Here is a 20,831-nt window from a genome sequence, read left to right on the forward strand (position 1 = left end):
GAGCACCAAGTGTACAGGATGGCCTGAACAAAGAGAACTGACCCAATGGAACAAAATGTACATGATATGCCAAACAAAATCAGATAGCAATACGACATGAATGAATGGTTGACAATGACAAATAAAATAAAAAGAAAGGGAGAAAGAATGAATACCTTGGCCAGCAGCCTTCTTAACGGGCCCAAGATGCTGGGCCCAAAACTATTCCAGCCTGCTTAAGAAGATGCTCACTGACACTAATCCCCTTCTGTGTCTAAAAAAAAAACTAACCCCTTCTTCCAACCTAACCCCTAGATTAATCCACTTCTTAAGGTCCGGAGGAGGAAGAATGGTGGGATTCTCCATTCGAAGCACCAAGATGTTAGCGATCTTCGATGCAGCGACCACCGTCAGCTTCGTCGAGCTCGCCTGCGGCCGCGGGGCAAATGGTGGACAACGGACGGCGGTGGAAGCGGGATCGCCGGATTAGAGCGCTAAGCGCGATTAGTGACGTCGCGCTCGCCGCTTGGCCACCAAGCAAAGCACACGCACTGCCTCGGGACGCCGCGCACGCCCTCACTCACTCACTCACTCCGCCCCAAACCCTAGCGACCCACCCCCTTCCTCCCTCCCCGGCGGCGGTCGATCGGCCGCCCCGCCCGCCATGTCCTCGCCGGCGCCGCACCTCGTCGACGAGATCCTGGAGGAGATCTTCCTCCGCCTGCCCACCCCGGCCGCGCTCGTCCGCGCCTCCACCGCCTGCCCCTGTTTCCGCCGCATCGTCACCGGCCGCTCCTTTCTCCGCCACTATCGCAAACGCCATCCGCCGCCGCTCCTCGGATTCGTCGACGAGAGCGGATTCCACCCCGCCCAGGAACCCCACCCCTCCGCCCCGCTCGCCCGTGCCCTCGCCGACGCGGCCGATTTCACCTACTCCTTCGTCCCCAAACACGGCGAGGGGCACGTGTGGGTCCCGTGCGACGCCCGGGATGGCCGTGTCCTTCTCGAAGACGGGCAATTTTGGGAGGACTTCAGAAACCTCGCGGTGTGTGATCCATTGTCACGGCGATACATGCTACTTCCACCCATATCGGATGAGCTTGCTGCTGCCAGGGAAAATCGCGATGTTGAAATCGTGCCCATCCTAGCTCCCATTGGCGAGGAGGACGAGGATGAGACCTCGTTCAAGGTAATATGCTTTGCAGACTATACAACCAAGCTGGTGACGTTTGTCTTCTCGTCCCTCACGGGGCAATGGTGTATAGCTGCATCACCCAGCTGGAGTTCTTTGGGCACCGGCCGCCCCTATGGGTTTCGCAACTTCTGCTCTTTAGGGTGCCGTGGCTTGTCATGTTTTGACTACGTGCGCGGATGCTTCTACTCGGCGTCACCTTGGATGGACAAGTTACTCATGCTGGACATTCGAAGAATGGAATTTTCTACAGTCAACGATCGCACGGGCTACCATATGCATCTCAGGTGTCTGCCTGGCCAGGCGGATGAAGTTGTTGACAGAAACGATATGCCATCCAGACGCCGGTCTGGCCATACCAGAAGTCTTCCTCGCATTGTAGTGGGCAAAGAAGGGACTATTGAGATGTTTTCTCTCGTTGGTGGTCACAGCCCAAATAGCTCGTTTGGTCTCTATCATACAACTCAGCAAAATAACTCTGAATCTCCCAAGGAATGGCAGCTAGAGAATATTATACAGTTGCCTGGCCAGTATCATTATTTCACCTTGGGCGCGGCTGAGGGATTCTTATTCCTTGGAGCCACTACAGAAGATCAGCTGGACATTGACGAAGACTCGCCGGTGTGGTTGTCAAGGACTGATTGGGATGTAGACTATTTTTCTCTGGATGTCAAGACTTCTGAACTTGTAAAGGTTTGTAGGAGGAAGAAGAAATTCTTCCATTATGAAAATGTTTATTGGTACTTTGGCTTCCCTCCGTCGTTATCAAAGCCGACTATTTGAAGTGGTAAGTTTGTTCTGGTTATGTTTGTTGTGCTTTGTTGTCCTGAGTGTTCGTGTAGAATTATCGTTTTATGCTATTATGACCTGTTATTTGTCAAACTACGGAAAGTGACCATGCTTTTTTTTTCATTCTGCCCTGTTGAACAATTGCCATGAAATTGGCCAATTGAAAAAAACAGTTCCATTTCTTAGCGGAATGGCAACTATATTCCTTCAAATTTACATAACCTACACACTAGTTAATGTTTGAGGGCATTAAGAGCATCTCCAGCCGTTGGCGCCCACCCCCCAGGAGGCATAAAAATCGCCGCCTGGGGGCGAGCCGGCGGTATAATCGGCTCTGGGGGCGGTTGGGCACCCAGCCGTCGCCCCTAGGCGCCGATATCGGCCCATTTTTGGCGCAAATGTGCCCGCTTTTTGGCCCACTTTCGGCGAAAAATGGCCCGATATCGGCGTGAATCGGCCCATATTCGCTATTCGGCGTGAATTCTCAACATAAGTAATTTTTTTATCACATAGTTCATCACAGAAAATAAATAGAAATCAAATAGTTCAACAAATAGTTCAATACAAATTATATAGTTCGAGAAATAAAAACTCATATTTCATCGAGCTAGGCGTCGCCCTTGACCCTCCATAGGTGCTCCACCAGATCCTGCTGTAGTTGTTGATGCACCTGTGGGTCTCAGATCTCCTGACGCATATTGAGGTAGGCAGTCCAGGTTGCCGGTAGCTAGTGATCAACTTGGGCAAGAAGACCCTGCCTGTAGTATGGTTCAGTGTCAAACACTGACTCTTCCTGCTCGCTCTCAATGATCATATTGTGCAAGATGACACAGCAAGTCATGATCTCCCACATTTGATCTTTCGACCAGGTCTGAGCAGGGTACCGGACAACAGCGAATCGAGATTGGAGCACACCAAATGCCCGCTCGACATCCTTCCTGCAAGCCTCATGAACCTTGGCAAAGTGGGACTTCTTGCCTCCTGGCACAACGTTTGAGATAGTCTTCACAAATGTAGACCATCTCGGATAGATGCCATCAGCTAGGTAGTACCCCTTGTTGTAGTGCCGCCCATTGACCTCGAAGTTCACCGGAGGAGAATGACCTTCAACAAGATTGGCAAAGACAGGGGAGCACTGCAGCACGTTGATGTCATTGTGAGTTCCTGGCAATACCAAAGAAGGAGTGCCAAATCCAGAGGTCCTGTGTGGCCACCGCCTCAAGTACCACACTGCAACCGCCTTTGGCTCCTTTGTACATCCCCTGCCAAGCAGATGGGCAGTTCTTCCATTTCCAATGCATGCAGTCAATACTTCCAAGCATCCCAGGAAATCCTCTTGCTGCATTCTATGCTAGGATCTGAGCAGTGTCTTCCGCATTAGGTGTTCGCAAGTATTACGGTCCAAACACTGCCACCACTGCCCTGCAGAACTTGTAAAAACACTCAATGGCCGTGGACTCGACCATGCGCCCATAGTCGTCGAGTGAATCACCTGGAGCTCCGTATGCAAGCATCCTCATAGCTGTCGTGCACTTATGGATTGAGGTGAATCCAAGTTTGCCAGTGCAATCCTTCTTGCACTTGAAGTAGTTGTCAAACTCCCGGATGGAATTCACAATCCCAAGGAAAAGCTTTCGGTTCATCCGATAACTGCACCGAAATACTTTCTTGCCGTGCAGTGGAGCGTCGGCGAAGTAGTCGGAGTAGAGCATGCAGTAGCCTTCCAGATGGTGCCGACTCTTTGCTTTCATCCGCCCCGACGCCGAGTCACCTCGCCGCGGCTTTTTATTGCTCGCGAGCAGGCCGATGAGGGCAGCGAGGACCATGAGATGTTCCTCTTCCTAGACGTCGGCATCGGCTTCCTCCTCCAGCAGCCCAGGCGTGTTTTTCCCTTGCGCCGGAGCCCCCGAATCTGGACGATTGGCTTGACTTTTTGCCTGACAGTGTGGCCCAGGCGTGTTTTTCCCTTGCGCCGGAGCCCCCGAGCGCCCCCAAGTGCGCCGGGTTTGGCCTGCGATCGCCGGACCCAAAAACGGCCGAGCTGGTGGATTTCAGCGTCTTGGGGGCGCGAGTGGGGGTTTTTTTCGGCGCCAGCGCGTAAAAAGGCGCATGGGGGGGCCTGTTGGGGGCGCGGCTGGAGATGCTCTAACATCTTAGGAAAGGCTTCAATTTAATTTATCTTTCACATCTTATCTTTCTGCCACCTTTTATGTATACTACTTCCTAACATGAAGTGGTAAGTTTGTTCTGGTTATGTTTGTTGTGCTTTGTTGTCCTGAGTGTTCATGTAGAATTATCATTTAATGCTATTATGATCTGTTATTGTCAAACTAGGGGAAGTGGCCATGTTTTTTTTTTAAATTCTGTCCTATTCAACTATTGCCATGAAATTGGCCAATTGGAAAAGACAGTTTCATTTCTTAGCGGAAAGGCAACTATATTCCTTCAATTTTACATAACCTGCACATCTTAGGAAAGGCTTCAATTTAATTTACCATTCACATCTTATCTTTCTGCTACCTTTTATGTATATTACTCCCTCCGTCCCAAAATAAGTGTCACTGATTTAGTACAACTTTGTACTAAAGTTATACTAAATCAACGACACTTATTTTTGGACGGAGGGAGTACTTTGTAACTGAAAAAAAGATGTAAGGTGGCTATGGGATCCTTTCGAAGCATGACTGGGCAGCTTATGTGCATTTAGTCTTAAACTTTACTGTATTTCTAGTTTGGCATATATGGCCTTTTCTGTGAAACTAGGAAGCACACATTTCTAGTGCATATAGTCATATATTGATCCACTTTACTTGCTTATTAGTATATTTTTTAAATATATCTGCAGGGATGAACTCGCTTTCCTTTTGGGGTCTTCGGGTTGGGCCATGCATCTGATGCCTTGGAGGAGAACTGGAGGATGGACAAGTTGACGCCGATAATATTCTGGCTAGATATAGTACTGGTGTGTTGGTGTTTGTCATTAGGAATTAACCATCGTGTGCTTTCCTATGTCGGTATTAAGCTCATCTAAGCAAGACAATGTAAGCAAGCTGAATATGTAAGAGTCGAACTGTCCTTTTATGTTGGCACAGTTGCTGTGGTATACTGTGGTTGTGCGCTTTGCCACTCTACTTCCTGATTTGCTGTTAAATATACCTGGATGCTGCTGCTGCCGCATTATGTCCTGCTCAGCATGACGTTCATCTTGCCTTTACGCATTTACTGATCCACTGCTGCTTTCGGTTGTTATAGCTAGATGTTAATGTTTAAATTTGTGCCTTGTTGGATGCCTCTTTAAAGTCAAGAAGCCAACGTTGATCATGCATGTGTGCAACAAAATTGCTACTGTACATGTTTTGCCATCACATTTTGAGGCACTCCACTTTTCTCCAATTGGACTGGGGATGTTTGGCAATGCTTTTAATGATTATTTTGTTTTCTTACTGAGAACACTTTTTTTACTGTAACTTATCTGCCTCATCTTGAAGCATGCAGCCTGGTTTCGTTTGGAAGGGGTTAACTTGCAGAGGAGTAATACATTTGTACGCAGCCAGCCACATCTATTCAGCACATACTCATAGTAGTATACTGATCACTTCATTCTAGTGCAGTAGTTCTTATGAAAATATCCATATGCAGTCATTCGTACGCATATATTTTGGCCTGTGTTGTTCTTGCTTGATGCCATTGTTGCACAGTGGAGCTTCAGTTTCATGGTCTCTCTCCTCCGAACAAGAGTTGTCTTTGCTCTGCTGCACCATCCGTGGAGGGTACCTAAGGGGAATCATGATGAGCGCGCCAAGAAGGACGAGGCGAGGGAGCCTCCAAAGCTAGGTGCAGCTGCCAACCCTGACAAACATAACACAAGTTTTTTTTTTTTGAAACAAGCCAAAAGATTTGCCAGTTCATTGATTAAGAAAGGAGTTATCGAACAAGGGCTGCAAGGCGGCAAAATAAAAGGTCTACACAAGTTTATCTTTGCTGAAATTCTAATCTCATAAATGATAACCTACATATTCTGATATATGGATGCTCATTTTATTTTAGTAGTTGTTGTAAAGGAGATTGTGGGGAGTACTCCAGGAGATTCTGCAAGGGAGACGGATTCATGGGCGCATCCAACCCTGAACAACAACAGCGTGCAAGCGCTGTTTCAGGCAGCAATGTTCAGGGAAGTTCAGAAGAACGCCAATCTCTTAGGGCTATTTTTTTTTTCAGTTTTATCATGCATAACTTTAGCATAAGAGGAGAGAGGAAAGTCAAATTCAGACAAGTTGAATCAATTTGGAAAGGCTTATGCATCATATGAATACTATAACTATATACCAAGTATCATGCTGAAACCACAGTGACTACTAACAACAACTTAGTATTAAACCATTTTGTGCAACAACAACCCTTTAATGTTAGAATCAGTATAAGGGGTAAACACAAAATCACATCCATTCCCATAAACATTACATTTGTTAAGTGTTAGACAGAGGACTTGGTCAGCGTTGGGTTGCTCACGATCACATGCACGATCCACCCACGTTCTAGCTGCAAGCCATGCGGCACCCCTATATGTACTCCCTCCTGTACTCTGTACCTCAATGAGAAAAGCATTCTATCAGTTTTACATGGTATCAGACAACTCCTTCGATCCACTCTTCCCATGACGCACAGGGGGTCAACCCCCCAATCCCACCACCTCCGGCGACCACCAAACTGCTCCCCTCCCCGGCGGCCAGCCACCTCTCCCTCCTCCTCTCCCCGGCAGCCAGCCACCCCTGCCCCTCACCGGCGGCCAGCTTCCTCCGCCTCTCCTCTCCTTTAGTGACACCATTACAGACATCACCCCTTTCATCCCCATTGTCCTAGACCACCATAGCCATAACTACTATCACTGGCGTCACCTATTTGAGATCCACCTCGGCCGCTGCTCCCTCCTTCACCACATCTCCGGCGATGACCCGCCGGCCCCTCATGACCCACGCTGGCAAAAGGACGATCTCGCCATCATCCAATGGCTCTACACCCGCATCTTCACGGAGCTCTTCAACCTCGTCGTCACCGACGGTGCAACTGCTCGCGACGTTTGGCTCGAGCTTCGCTGGCTGTTCCAAGACAACCGCGATGCCCGCGTCTCTGCCCTCAACACGGATTTACGCACCATCACGTAGGGCGATCGTCCTGTCGGCGTGTTCTATCAGCGCATCAAGGCCATCGGTGACGAGCTGTGCGAACTTGGCAAAGTTGTCGCCGATCGCTCTCTCCTTCACACGTTGATGGGCGGCCTCGACGACCGCTTCGCCCAGCAAGCGACGCTCATCCCCCTCCTCTGCCCTCTGCCAACACTGGCGGAGGCCCGCTCGACGCCGCGGATGGAGGAGCACAACCAGCAGCGCAAGGCCAACACTCCGCACCTCTTCCACACGACGGCGCGTCCCGCTACGGCTCCAACGGCTCCACCCGCGGCGCCGCCTCTGGCTCAGCCGCCGTCGGGCTGGCGTCCTAGCCCGAACTACAAGGGCAAGAATCCGGTGTACCGGCCGCCCAAGCACGGCGGCGCATCTTCTTCTTCCGCTCCGGCGCCAGGTGCTCCCCCATCGGCTCCCACTCCACCGGTGGCGCCCTCCACCCCGGATACATCTGCATGGAGCCCTTCACATGATCCCTGGACGGGCTTGGTGCAGGCCTGGCTGATGCCCTGGTCGGCACCCTCCCCATACGGCACCCCGCCGGCCTACAGTGGTGCATGGGCGCCCGACCTTCGCCCTGCCGTCGGCGCGCCTGGCCTCCTCGGCTCACGCCCGCCTCCGGCGGCTTACGCTGCATATGCGCCTCTGTACCACGCCGCCGCTGCTCCAACGGCCTACTCCATGTACCCATACAGCGCTCCACCTCCTGGCTGGGATCACGCGACATCGTCCTCTGCATCAACTTCTGCTTCGCCGTCGCAGTCTGCTGCCCCAACCACGACTGCCACCACTCCGGCTTGGGATCAGGCCGCTATTGGAAATATGCCCTAGAGGCAATAATAAAAGGATTATTATTATATTTCCTTGTTCGTGATAATTGTCTTTATTCATGCTATAATTGTATTATCCGGAAATCGTAATACACGTGTGAATACATAGACCATAATATGTCCCTAGTGAGCCTATAGTTGACTAGCTCGTTGATCAACAGATAGTCATGGTTTCCTGACTATGGACATTAGATGTCGCTGATAACGGGATCACATCATTAGGAAAATGATGTGATGGACAAGACACAATCCTAAGCATAGCACAAGATCGTGTAGTTCGTTTGCTAGAGCTTTTCCAATGTCAAGTATCTTTTCCTTAGACCATGAGATCGTGTAACTCCCGGATACCGTAGGAGTGCTTTGGGTGTACCAAACGTCACAACATAACTGGGTGACTATAAAGGTGTACTACAGGTATCTCCGAAAGTGTCTGTTGGGTTGACACGGATCGAGACTGGGATTTGTCACTCCGTATGACGGAGAGGTATCTCTGGGCCCACTCGGTAATGCATCATCATAATGAGCTCAAAGTGACCAAGTGTCTGGTCACGGGATCATGCATTACGGTACGAGTAAAGTGACTTGCCGGTAACGAGACTGGACGAGGTATTGGGATACCGATGATCGAGTCTCGGGCAAGTAACGTACCGATTGGCAAAGGGAATTGTATACGGGGTTGATTGAATCCTCGACATCGTGGTTCATCCGATGAGATCATCGAGGAGCATGTGGGAGCCAAAATGGGTATCCAGATCCCGCTGTTGGTTATTGACCGGAGAGCCGTCTCGGTCATGTCTACTTGTCTCCCGAACCAGTAGGGTCTACACACTTAAGGTTCGGTGACGCTACGGTTGTATGAATATGAGTATGCAGCAAACCGAAAGTTGTTCGGAGTCCCGGATGAGATCCCGGACGTCACGAGGAGTTCCGGAATGGTCCGGAGGTAAAGAATTATATATAGGAAGTGCTGTTTCGGCCATTGGGAGAGTTTCGGGGGTCACCAGTATTGTACCGGGACCACTGGAAGGGTCCCGGGGGTCCACCGGGTGGGGCCACCTATCCCGGAGGTCCCCATGGGCTGAAGTGGGAGGGGAACCAGCCCCTGGTGGGCTGGTGCGCCCCCTGGGCCCCCCTCTGCGCCTAGGGTTGGGAACCCTAGGGGAGGGGGCGCCTCCACTTGCCTTGGGGGGCACTCCACCCCCCTTGGCCGCCGACCCCTAGAGATCCCATCTCTAGGGCCGACGCCCCCCCTAGGGGCCTATATAAAGGAGGGGGGAGGGAGGGCAGCCGCACCCTGAAGTCTTGGCGCCTCCCTCTCCCCTGCTACACCTCTCCCTCTCGCAGAAGCTCGGCGAAGCTCTGCCGGAACTCTGCTGCATCCACCACCACGCCGTCGTGTTGCTGGATCTTCATAAACCTCTCCTTCCCCCTTGCTGGATCAAGAAGGAGGAGACGTCATCCGCTCCGTACGTGTGTTGAACGCGAAGGTGCTGTCCGTTCGGCACTTGGTCATCGGTGATTTGGATCACGACGAGTACGACTCCCTCAACCCCGTTCTCTTGAACGCTTCCGCTCGCGATCTACAAAGGTATGTAGATGCACTCCTATCACTCGTTGCTTAGATGAACTCATAGATGGATCTTGGTGAAACCGTAGGAAATTTTTTATTTTCTGCAACGTTCCCCAACAGTGGCATCATGAGCTAGGTCTATGCGTAGTTCTCTATTGCACGAGTAGAACACAGATTTGTTGTGGGCGTAGATGTTGTCAACTTTCTTGCCGCTACTAGTCTTATTTTGCTTCAGCGGTATTGTGGGATGAAGCGGCCCGGACTGACCTTACACGTACGCTTACGTGAGACAGGTTCCACCGACTGACATGCACTAGTTGCATAAGGTGGCTAGCGGGTGTCTGTCTCTCCCACTTTAGTTGGAGCGGATTCGATGAAAAGGGTCCTTATGAAGGGTAAATAGAAGTTGACAAATCACGTTGTGGCTTTTTCTTAGGTAAGAAAACGTTCTTGCTAGAACCCTATTGCAGCCACGTAAAAGATGCAACAACAATTAGAGGACGTCTAACTTGTTTTTGCAGCAATTGCCTTGTGATGTGATATGGCCAAAAGTTGTGATGAATGATGAATGATATATTGTGATGTATGAGATCATGTTCTTGTAATAGGAATCACGACTTGCATGTCGATGAGTATGACAACCGGCAGGAGCCATAGGAGTTGTCTTTATTTTTTGTATGACCTGCGTGTCATTGAAGAACGCCATGTAAATTACTTTACTTTATTGCTAAACGTTAGCCATATAAGTAGAAGTAATCGTTGGCGTGACAACTTCATGAAGACACGATGATGGAGATCATGATGATGGAGATCATGGTGTCATGCCGGTGACGGAGATGATCATGGAGCCCCGAAGATGAAGATCAAAGGAGCTATATGATATTGGCCATATCATGTCACTACTATATAATTGCATGTGATGTTTATTATGTTTATGCATCTTGTTTACTTAGAACGATGGTAGTAAATAACATGATCCCTTATAATAATTTCAAGAAAGTGTTCCCCCTAACTGTGCGCCGTTGCTAAAGTTCGTCGTTTCGAAGCACCACGTGATGATCGGGTGTGATAGATTCTTACGTTCACATACAACGGGTGTAAGACAGTTTTACACATGCAAAAACACTTAGGGTTAACTTGACGAGCCTAGCATGTACAGACATGGCCTCGGAACACAGAGACCGAAAGGTCGAACATGAGTCGTATGGAAGATACGATCAACATGGAGATGTTCACCGATGGTGACTAGTCCGTCTCACGTGATGATCGGACACGGCCTAGTCGACTCAGATCGTGTAACACTTAAATGACTAGAGGGATGTCTAATCTGAGTGGGAGTTCATTAAATAATTTGATTAGATGAACTTAATTATCATGAACTTAGTCTAAAACCTTTGCAAATATGTCTTGTAGATCAAATGGCCAACGCTCATGTCAACATGAACTTCAACGCGTTCCTAGAGAAAACCAAGCTGAAAGATGATGACAGCAACTATACGGACTGGGTCCGAAACCTGAGGATCATTCTCATAGCTGCCAAGAAAGCATATGTCCTAGAAGGACCGCTAGGTGAAGCACCCATCCCAGAGAACCAAGACGTTATGAACGCTTGGCAGTCACGTGCTGATGATTACTCCCTTGTTCAGTGTGGCATGCTTTACAGCTTAGAACCGGGGCTCCAAAAGCATTTTGAGCAATACGGAGCATATGAGATGTTCGAGGAGCTGAAAATGGTTTTTCAAGCTCATGCCCGGGTCGAGAGATATGAAGTGTCCGACAAGTTCTATAGTTGTAAGATGGAGGAAAACAGTTCTGTCAGTGAGCACATACTCAAAATGTCTGGGTTGCACAACCGCCTGTCCCCGCTGGACATTAACCTCCCGGACGAGGCGGTCATTGACAGAATCCTTCAGTCGCTCCCATCGAGCTACAAGAGCTTTGTGATGAACTACAATATGCAGGGGATGGTGAAAACTATTCCTGAAGTATTTTCAATGCTGAAGTCAGCAGAGGTAGAAATCAAGAAAGAACATCAAGTGTTGATGGTCAACAAAACCACCAAGTTCAAGAAGGGCAAGGGCAAGAAAAACTTCAAGAAGGACGACAAGGATGTTGCCGCGCCCGGTAAGCCAGTTGCCGGGAAGAAGTCAAAGAATGGACCCAAGCCTGCGACTGAGTGCTTTTGTTGCAAAGGGAAGGGTCACTGGAAGCGGAACTGCCCCAAATACTTAGCGGACAAGAAGGCCGGCAACACTAAAGGTATATTTGATATACATGTAATTGATTTGTACCTTACCAGTACTCGTAGTAACTCCTGGGTATTTGATACCAGTGCCGTTGCTCATATTTGTAACTCACAGCAGGAGCTGCGGAATAAGCGGAGACTGGCGAAGGACGAGGTGACGATGCGCGTCGGGAATGGTTCCAAGGTCGATGTGATCGCCGTCGGCACACTACCTCTACATTTACCTACGGGATTAGTTTTAAACCTCAATAATTGTTATTTAGTGCCAAGTTTGAGCATGAACATTGTATCTGGATCTTGTTTGATACGAGATGGCTACTCATTTAAATCCGAGAATAATGATTGTTCTATTTATATGAGAGATATGTTTTATGGTCATGCCCCGATGGTCAATGGTTTATTCTTAATGAATCTCGAACGTAATGTTACACATATTCATAGTGTGAATACCAAAAGATGTAAAGTTGATAACGATAGTCCCACATACTTGTGGCACTGCCGCCTTGGTCACATTGGTGTCAAGCGCATGAAGAAGCTCCATGCTGATGGACACTTAGAGTCTCTCGATTATGAATCATTTGACACATGCGAACCATGCCTCATGGGCAAAATGACCAAGACTCCGTTCTCCGGAACAATGGAGCGAGCAGCCAACTTATTGGAAATCATACATACCGATGTGTGCGGTCCAATGAGCGCTGAGGCTCGCAGAGGATATCGTTATATTCTCACTCTCACTGATGACTTGAGTAGATATGGGTATGTCTACTTGATGAAACACAAGTCTGAGACCTTTGAAATGTTCAAGGAATTTCAGAATGAGGTGGAGAATCAACGTGACCGAAAGATAAAGTTCCTACGATCAGATCATGGAGGAGAATATTTAAGTCACGAATTTGGTACACACTTAAGGAAATGTGGAATCGTTTCACAACTCACGCCGCCTGGAACACCTCAGTGTAACGGTGTGTCCGAACGTCGTAATCGCACTCTATTGGATATGGTGCGGTCTATGATGTCTCTTATCGATTTACCGCTATCATTTTGGGGATACGCTCTAGAGACAGCTACATTCACTTTAAATAGGGCTCCGTCTAAATCCGTTGAGACGACACCATATGAATTATGGTTTGGGAAGAAACCTAAGCTGTCGTTTCTAAAAGTTTGGGGATGCGATGCTTATGTCAAGAAACTTCAACCTGAAAAGCTCGAACCAAGTCGGAAAAATGCGTCTTCATAGGATACCCTAAGGAAACCATTGGGTATACTTTCTACTTAAGATCTGAGGGCAAGATCTTTGTTGCCAAGAACGGATCCTTTCTGGAAAAAGAGTTTCTCTCGAAAGAAGTAAGTGGGAGGAAAGTAGAACTCGATGAAGTACTACCTCTTGAACCAGAAAGTAGTGCAGCTCAAGAAAATGTTCCTGTGGTGCCTACACCAACTGGAGAGGAAATTAATGATGATGATCAAGGTACTTCAGATCATGTTGCTACTGAACTTCATAGGTCCACAAGGACACGTTCCACACCAGAGTGGTATGGCAACCCTGTCCTGGAAATCATGTTGTTAGACAACGGTGAACCTTCAAACTATGAAGAAGCGATGGCGGGCCCAGATTCCAACAAATGGCTTGAAGCCATGCAATCCGAGATAGAATCCATGTATGAAAACAAAGTATGGACTTTGACAGACTTGCTCGATGATCGGCGAGCGATAGAAAACAAATGGATCTTTAAGAAGAAGATGGACGCGGATGGTAATATTACCATCTATAAAGCTCGACTTGTCGCTAAGGGTTATCGGCAAGTTCAAGGGGTTGACTATGATGAGACTTTCTCTCCCATAGCGAAGCTGAAGTCCGTCCGAATCATGTTAGCAATTGCCGCATACTATGATTATGAGATATGGAAGATGGACGTCAAAACGGCATTCCTTAACGGACATCTTAAGGAAGAACTGTATATGATGCAGCCGGAGGGTTTTGTCGATCCTAAGAATGCTAACAAAGTATGCAAGCTCCAGCGATCCATTTATGGGCTGGTGCAAGCATCTCGGAGTTGGAACATTCGCTTTGATGAGATGATCAAAGCGTTTGGGTTTATGCATACTTATGGAGAAGCCTGTGTTTACAAAAAAGTGAGTGGAAGCTCTGTAGCATTTCTCATATTATATGTAGATGACATACTCTTGATGGGAAATGATATAGAACTTTTGGACAGCATTAAGGCCTACTTGAATAAGTGTTTTTCAATGAAGGACCTTGGAGAAGCTGCTTACATATTAGGCATCAAGATCTATAGGGATAGATCGAAACGCCTCATAGGTCTTTCACAAAGCACATACCTTGATAAGATTTTGAAGAAGTTCAAAATGGATCAGTCCAAGAAAGGGTTCTTGCCTGTATTGTAAGGTGTGAGATTAAGCTCGGCTCAATGCCCGACCACGGCAAAAGATAAAGAAGAGATGAGTGTCATCCCCTATGCTGCCATAGGATCTATTATGTATGCCATGCTGTGTACCAGACCTGATGTAAACCTTGCCGTAAGTTTGGTAGGAAGGTACCAAAGTAATCCCGGTAAGGAACACTGGACAGCGGTCAAGAATATCCTGAAGTACCTGAAAATGACAAAGGACATGTTTCTCATTTATGGAGGTGACGAAGAGCTCATTGTAAAGGGTACGTCGACGCTAGCTTCGACACAGATCTGGATGACTCTAAGTCACAAACCGGATACGTGTATATGTGTTGGGTAACGTAGCAGAAATTCAAAAATTTTCCTACGTATCACCAAGATCTATCTATGGAGAGACCAGCAACGAGTAGAAAGGAGAGTGCATCTACATACCCTTGTAGATCGCTAAGCGGAAGCGTTCAAGTGAACGGGGTTGATGGAGTCGTACTCGTCGTGATTCAAATCACCGATGATCCTAGTGCCGAACGGACGGCACCTCCGCGTTCAACACACGTACAGCTCGACGATGTCTCCCACGCCTTGATCCAGCAAGGAGAGAGGGAGAGGTTGAGGAAGACTCCATCCAGCAGCAGCACAACGGCATGGTGGTGATGGAGGAGCGTGGCAATCCTGCAGGGCTTCGCCAAGCACCTACGGGAGAGGAGGAGGTGTCACGGGAGGGAGGGAGGCGCCAAGGGCTCAGGTATGGATGCCCTCCCTCCCCTCCACTATATATAGGGGCAGGGGAGAGGGGGGAGGCGCAGCCTTGCCCCTTCCTCCAAGAAAGGGGTGCGGCCAAGAGGGGGGGAGGAGTCCATCCTCCCCAAGGCACCTCGGAGGTGCCTTCCCCCTTGAGGACTCTCCCCTTTTTCCTATATCTTGGCACATGGGCCTCTAGGGGCTGGTGCCCTTGGCCCATGTAGGCCAAGGCGCACCCCCTACAGCCCATGTGGCCCCCCGGGGCAGGTGGCCCCACCCGGTGGGCCCCCGGGACCCTTCCGGTGGTCCCGGTACAATACCGATGACCCCGAAACTTGTCCCGATGGCCGAAACAGGACTTCCTATATATAAATCTTTACCTCCGGACCATTCCGGAACTCCTCGTGACGTCCGGGATCTCATCCGGGACTCCGAACAACATTCGGTAACCACATACAAGCTTCCTTTATAACCCTAGCATCATCGAACCTTAAGTGTGTAGACCCTACGGGTTCGGGAGACATGCAGACATGACCGAGATGTTATCCGGTCAATAACCAACAGCGGGATCTGGATACCCATGTTGGCTCCCACATGTTCCACGATGATCTCATCGGATGAACCACGATGTCAAGGACTCAATCGATCCCGTATACAATTCCCTTTGTCTAGCGGTATGGTACTTGCCCGAGATTCGATCGTCGGTATACCGATACCTTGTTCAATCTCGTTACCGGCAAGTCTCTTTACTCGTTCCATAACACATCATCCCGTGATCAACCCCTTGGTCACATTGTGCACATTATGATGATGTCCTACCGAGTGGGCCCAGAGATACCTCTCCGTTTACACGGAGTGACAAAATCCCAATCTCGATTCGTGCCAACCCAACAGACACTTTCAGAGATACCCGTAGTGTACCTTTATAGCCACCCAGTTACGTTGTGACGTTTGGCTCACCCAAAGCACTCCTACGGTATCCGGGAGTTGCACAATCTCATGGTCTAAGGAAATGATACTTGACATTAGAAAAGCTTTAGCATACGAACTACATGATCTTGTGCTAGGCTTAGGATTGGGTCTTGTCCATCACATCATTCTCCTAATGATGTGATCCCGTTATCAACGACATCCAATGTCCATGGTCAGGAAACCGTAACCATCTATTGATTAACGAGCTAGTCAACTAGAGGCTTACTAGGGACATGGTGTTGTCTATGTATCCACACATGTATCTGAGTTTCCTATAAATACAATTCTAGCATGGATAATAAACGATTATCATGAACAAGGAAATATAATAATAATCAATTTATTATTGCCTCTAGGGCATATTTCCAACAGTCTCCCACTTGCACTAGAGTCAATAATCTAGTTCACATCGATATGTGATTAACACTCAAGGTCACATCCCCATGTGACTAACACCCAAAGAGTTTACTAGAGTCAATAATCTAGTTCACATTTACCATGTGATTAACACTCGATGAGTTCTGGGTTTGATCATGTTATGCTTGTGAGAGAGGTTATAGTCAACGGGTCTGAACCTTTCAGATCCGTGTGTGCTTTACAAATCTCTATGTCATCTCCTAGATGCAGCTACCACGTTCTATTTGGAGCTATTCCAAATAACTGTTCTACTTGGAGCTATTCTAAATTGTTGCTCCATTATACGTATCCGGTATCTCTACTCAGAGCTATCTGGATAGGTGTTAAGCTTGCATCGACGTAACCCTTTACGACGAACTCTTTTACCACCTCCATAATTGAGAAAATTCCTTAGTCCACTAGTTACTAAGGATAACTTTGACCGCTGTCCTGTGATCCATTCTTGGATCACTCTTGTACCCCTTGACTGACTCATGGTAAAGCACACTTCAGGTGCGGTACACAGCATAGCATACTGTAGAGCCTATGTCTTAAGCATAGGGGACGACCTTCGTTCCTTTCTCTCTATTCTACCATGGTCGAGCTTTAAGTCTTAACTTCATACCTTAAAACTCAGGCAAGAACTCCTTCTTTGACTGATCCATCTTGAACACCTTCAAGATCACGTCAAGGCATGTGCTCATTTGAAAGTACTATTAAGCGTTTTGATCTATCCTTATAGATCTTGATGCTCAATGTTCAAGTAGCTTAATCCAGGTTTTCCATTGAAAACACTTTCCAAATAACCCTATATGCTTTCCAGAAATTCTACGTCATTTCTGATCATTAATATGTCAACAACATATACTCATCAGAAATTCTATAGTGCTCCCACTCACTTCTTTGGAAATACAAGTTTCTCATAAACTTTGTATACACCCAAAATCTTTGATCATCATCAAAGCATACATTCCAACTCCGAGATGCTCACTCCAGTCCTCAGAAGGATTGCTGGAGCTTTGCATACTTATTAACATATTTCAGGATAGACAAAACCTTCCGGTTGTATCACATACAACCTTTCCTCAAGAATCGTCGAGGAAACAATGTTTTGACATCCTATCTGCAAGATTTCATAAATAATGCAGTAATTGCTAATATAATTCCAACAGACTCTTAGCATCGCTACGAGTGAGAAAGTCTCATCGTAGTCAACTCCTTGAACTTGTCGAAAAACATCTTAACGACAAGTCGAGCTTTCTCAATGGTGACACTTACCATCATTGTCTGTCTTCCTTTCAAAATCCATATGTACCTAACAGCCTTACGACCATCAAGTAGTTCTTCCAAAGTCTACACTTTGTTTTCATACATGGATCCTCTCTCGGGTTTTATGGCCTTGAGCCATTTATCGGAATTTGGGCCCACCATCGCTTCTCCATAGCTCGTAGGTTCATTGTTGTCTAGCAACATGACCTTCAAGACAGGATCACGTACCACTCTGAAGTAGTACGCATCCTTGTCATCCCACGAGGTTTGGTAGTGACTTGATCTGAAGTTTCATGATCACTATCATAAGCTTCCACTTCAATTGGTGTAGGTGCCACAGGAACAACTTCTTGTGCCCTGCCACACACTAGTTGAAGAGACGGTTCAATAACCTCATCAAGTCTCCACCATCCTCCCACTCAATTCTTTCGAGAGAAACCTTTCCTCGAAAAAGGACCCGATTCAAGAAACAATCCCTATTGCTTTCGGATCTGAATTAGGAGGTATACCCAACTGTTTTTGGGTGTCCTATGAAGATGCATTTTATCCGCTTTGGGTTCGAGCTTATCAACCTGAAACTTTTTCACATAAGCGTCGCAGCCCCAAACTTTCAAGAAATGGCAACTTAGGTTTCTCCAAACCATAGTTCATACGGTGTCGTCTCAACGAAATTATGTGGTGCCCTATTTAAAGTGAATGTGGTTGTCTCTAATGCCTAACCCATGAATGACAGTGGTAATTCGATAAGAGACATCATGGTATGCATCATATCCAATAGGGTGCAGTTATGATGTTCGGACACACCATCACACTATGGTGTTCCAGGCTGTATTAGTTGTGAAACAATTTCCACAATGTCTTAATTCTGTGCCAAACTCGTAATTCAGATATTCATCTCTATGATCATATCATAGATATTTTATCCTCTTGTCACGACGATCTTTCAACTTCACCCTGAAATTACTTGAACCTTTCAATAATTCAGACTCATGATTTATCAAGTAAATGTACTCAACATCCACTCAAATTATCTGTGAAGTAAGAACATAACAATATCCACTACATGCCTCAGCACTCATTGGACTGCACACATCAAAATGTATTACTTCCAGCAAGTTGCTTTCTAGTTCCATTTTACTGAAAACAAGGCTTTCAGTCATCTTGCCCGTGTGGTATGATTTGCATGTCCCAAGTGATTCAAAATCAAGTGAGTCAAAACGGTCCATTTGCATGGAGTTTCTTCATGCATATACACCAATAGACATGGTTCGCATGTCTCAAACTTTTCAAAAACGAGTGAGCCCAAAGATCCATCAATATGGAGCTTCTTCATGCGTTTTATACCGATATGACTTACGTGGCAGTGCCACAAGTAGGTGGTACTATCATTACTATCTTTTGGCATGAACATGTGTATCACTATGATCGAGATTTAATAAACCATTAATTTTAGGTGTAAGACCATTGAAGGTATTATTCAAATAAACAGAGTAACCATTATTCTCCTTAAATGAATAACCGTATTGCGATAGACGTAATCCAATCATGTCTATGCTCAACGCAAACACCAAATAACAATTATTTAGGTTTAACACCAATCTCTTTGGTAGAGGGAGCGTGCGATGCTTGATCATATCAAGCTTGGAAAAACTTCCAACACATATCGTCAGCTCACCTTTAGCTAGTCTCCGTTTATTCCGCAGCCTTTTGTTTCGAGTTACTAACACTTAGCAACCGAACCGGTATCTAATACCCTGGTGCTACTAGGAGTACTAGCAAAGTACACATTAACACAATGTATATGCAATATACTTCTATCCACCTTGCCAGCCTTCTTATCTACCAAGTATCTAGGGTAATTCTGCTCTAGTGGTTGTTCCCCTTATTACAGAAGCACTTAGTCTCGGGTTTGGGTTTTACCTTGGGTTTCTTCACTAGAGCAGCAGCTGATTTTCCGTTTCATGAAGTATCCCTTCTTGCCCTTGCCCTTCTTGAAACTAGTGGTTTCACCAACCATCAACAATTGATGCTCCTTCTTGATTTCTACTTTCGCGGTGTCAAACATCGCGAATACCTCAAGGATCATCATATCTATCCCTGATATGTTATAGTTCATCACGAAGCTCTAACAGCTTGGTGGCAATGACTTTGGAGAACCATCACTGTCTTATCTGGAAGATCAACTCCCACTCGATTCAAATGATTGTTGTACTCAGACAATCTGAGCACAAGCTCAACAATTGAGCTTTTCTCCTTAGTTTGCAGGTTAAGAAAGTCATCGGAGGTCTTATACCTCTTGACATGGGCACGAGCCTGAAATCCCAATTTCGGTCCTCAAAACATCTCATATGTTTCGCGATGTTTCAAAAAACGTCTTTGGTGCCTCAACTCTAAACCGTTTAACTGAACTATCACGTAGTTATCAAAACGTGTATGTCAGATGTTCGCAACAACCACAGACAACGTTCGAGGTTCAGCACACTGAGCGGTGCATTAAGGACATAAGCATTCTATGAAGCAATGAGGACAATCCTCAGTTTACGGACCTAGTCCGCATAATTGCTACTATCAACTTTCAACTAATTTTTCTCTAGGAACATATCTAAACAGTAGAACTATAGCGTGAGCTACGACATAATTTGCAAAAACCTTTTGACTATGTTCAGGATAATTAAGTTCATCTTATGAACTCCCACTCAGATAGACATCCCTCTAGTCATCTAAGTGATTACATGATCCGAGTCAAACTAGGCCGTGTCCGATCATCACGTGAGACGGACTAGTCATCATCGGTGAACATCTTCATGTTAATCGTATCTTCTATACGACTCATGTTCGACCTTTCGGTCTCCGTGTTCCGAGGCCATGTGTGTACATGCTAGGCTCGTCAAGTTAACCCTAAGTGTTTCGCGTGTGTAAATCTGTCTTACACCCGTTGTATGTGAACGTTAGAATCTAACACCCGATCATCACGTGGTGCTTCGAAACACGAACTGTCGCAACGGTGCACAGTTAAGGGAGAACACTTCTTGAAATTGTTGTAAGGGATCATCTTATTTACTACCGTCGTTCTAAGCAAATAAGATGTATAAACATGATAAACATCACATGCAATCAAATAGTGACATGATATGGCCATCATCACTTTGCTCCTTTTGATCTCCATCTTCGGGGCTCCATGATCATCATCGTCACCGGCATGACACCATGATCTCCATCATCGTGTCTTCATGAAGTTGCCTCGCCAACTATTACTT

At 46.9% G+C, this 20,831-nt stretch overlaps 1 protein-coding gene across 1 annotated transcript; it reads left to right on the plus strand.

Annotated features, from left to right (window-relative positions):
* The first annotated feature begins 411 nt into the window (after window positions 1-411).
* LOC119325055 lies at window positions 412-5,151 on the plus strand. The gene is made up of 2 exons (XM_037598809.1): window positions 412-1,958; window positions 4,806-5,151. The coding sequence occupies exon 1, from the start codon at window positions 644-646 to the stop codon at window positions 1,952-1,954; it is 1,311 nt and encodes a 436-aa protein (XP_037454706.1). The 5' UTR covers window positions 412-643; the 3' UTR covers window positions 1,955-1,958; window positions 4,806-5,151.
* Window positions 5,152-20,831: the final 15,680 nt, after the last annotated feature.

The sequence above is a fragment of the Triticum dicoccoides genome, chromosome 6B, assembly GCF_002162155.2.
Source record: "Triticum dicoccoides isolate Atlit2015 ecotype Zavitan chromosome 6B, WEW_v2.0, whole genome shotgun sequence".
In the NCBI taxonomy this organism is placed as follows: Eukaryota; Viridiplantae; Streptophyta; class Magnoliopsida; order Poales; family Poaceae; genus Triticum; species Triticum dicoccoides.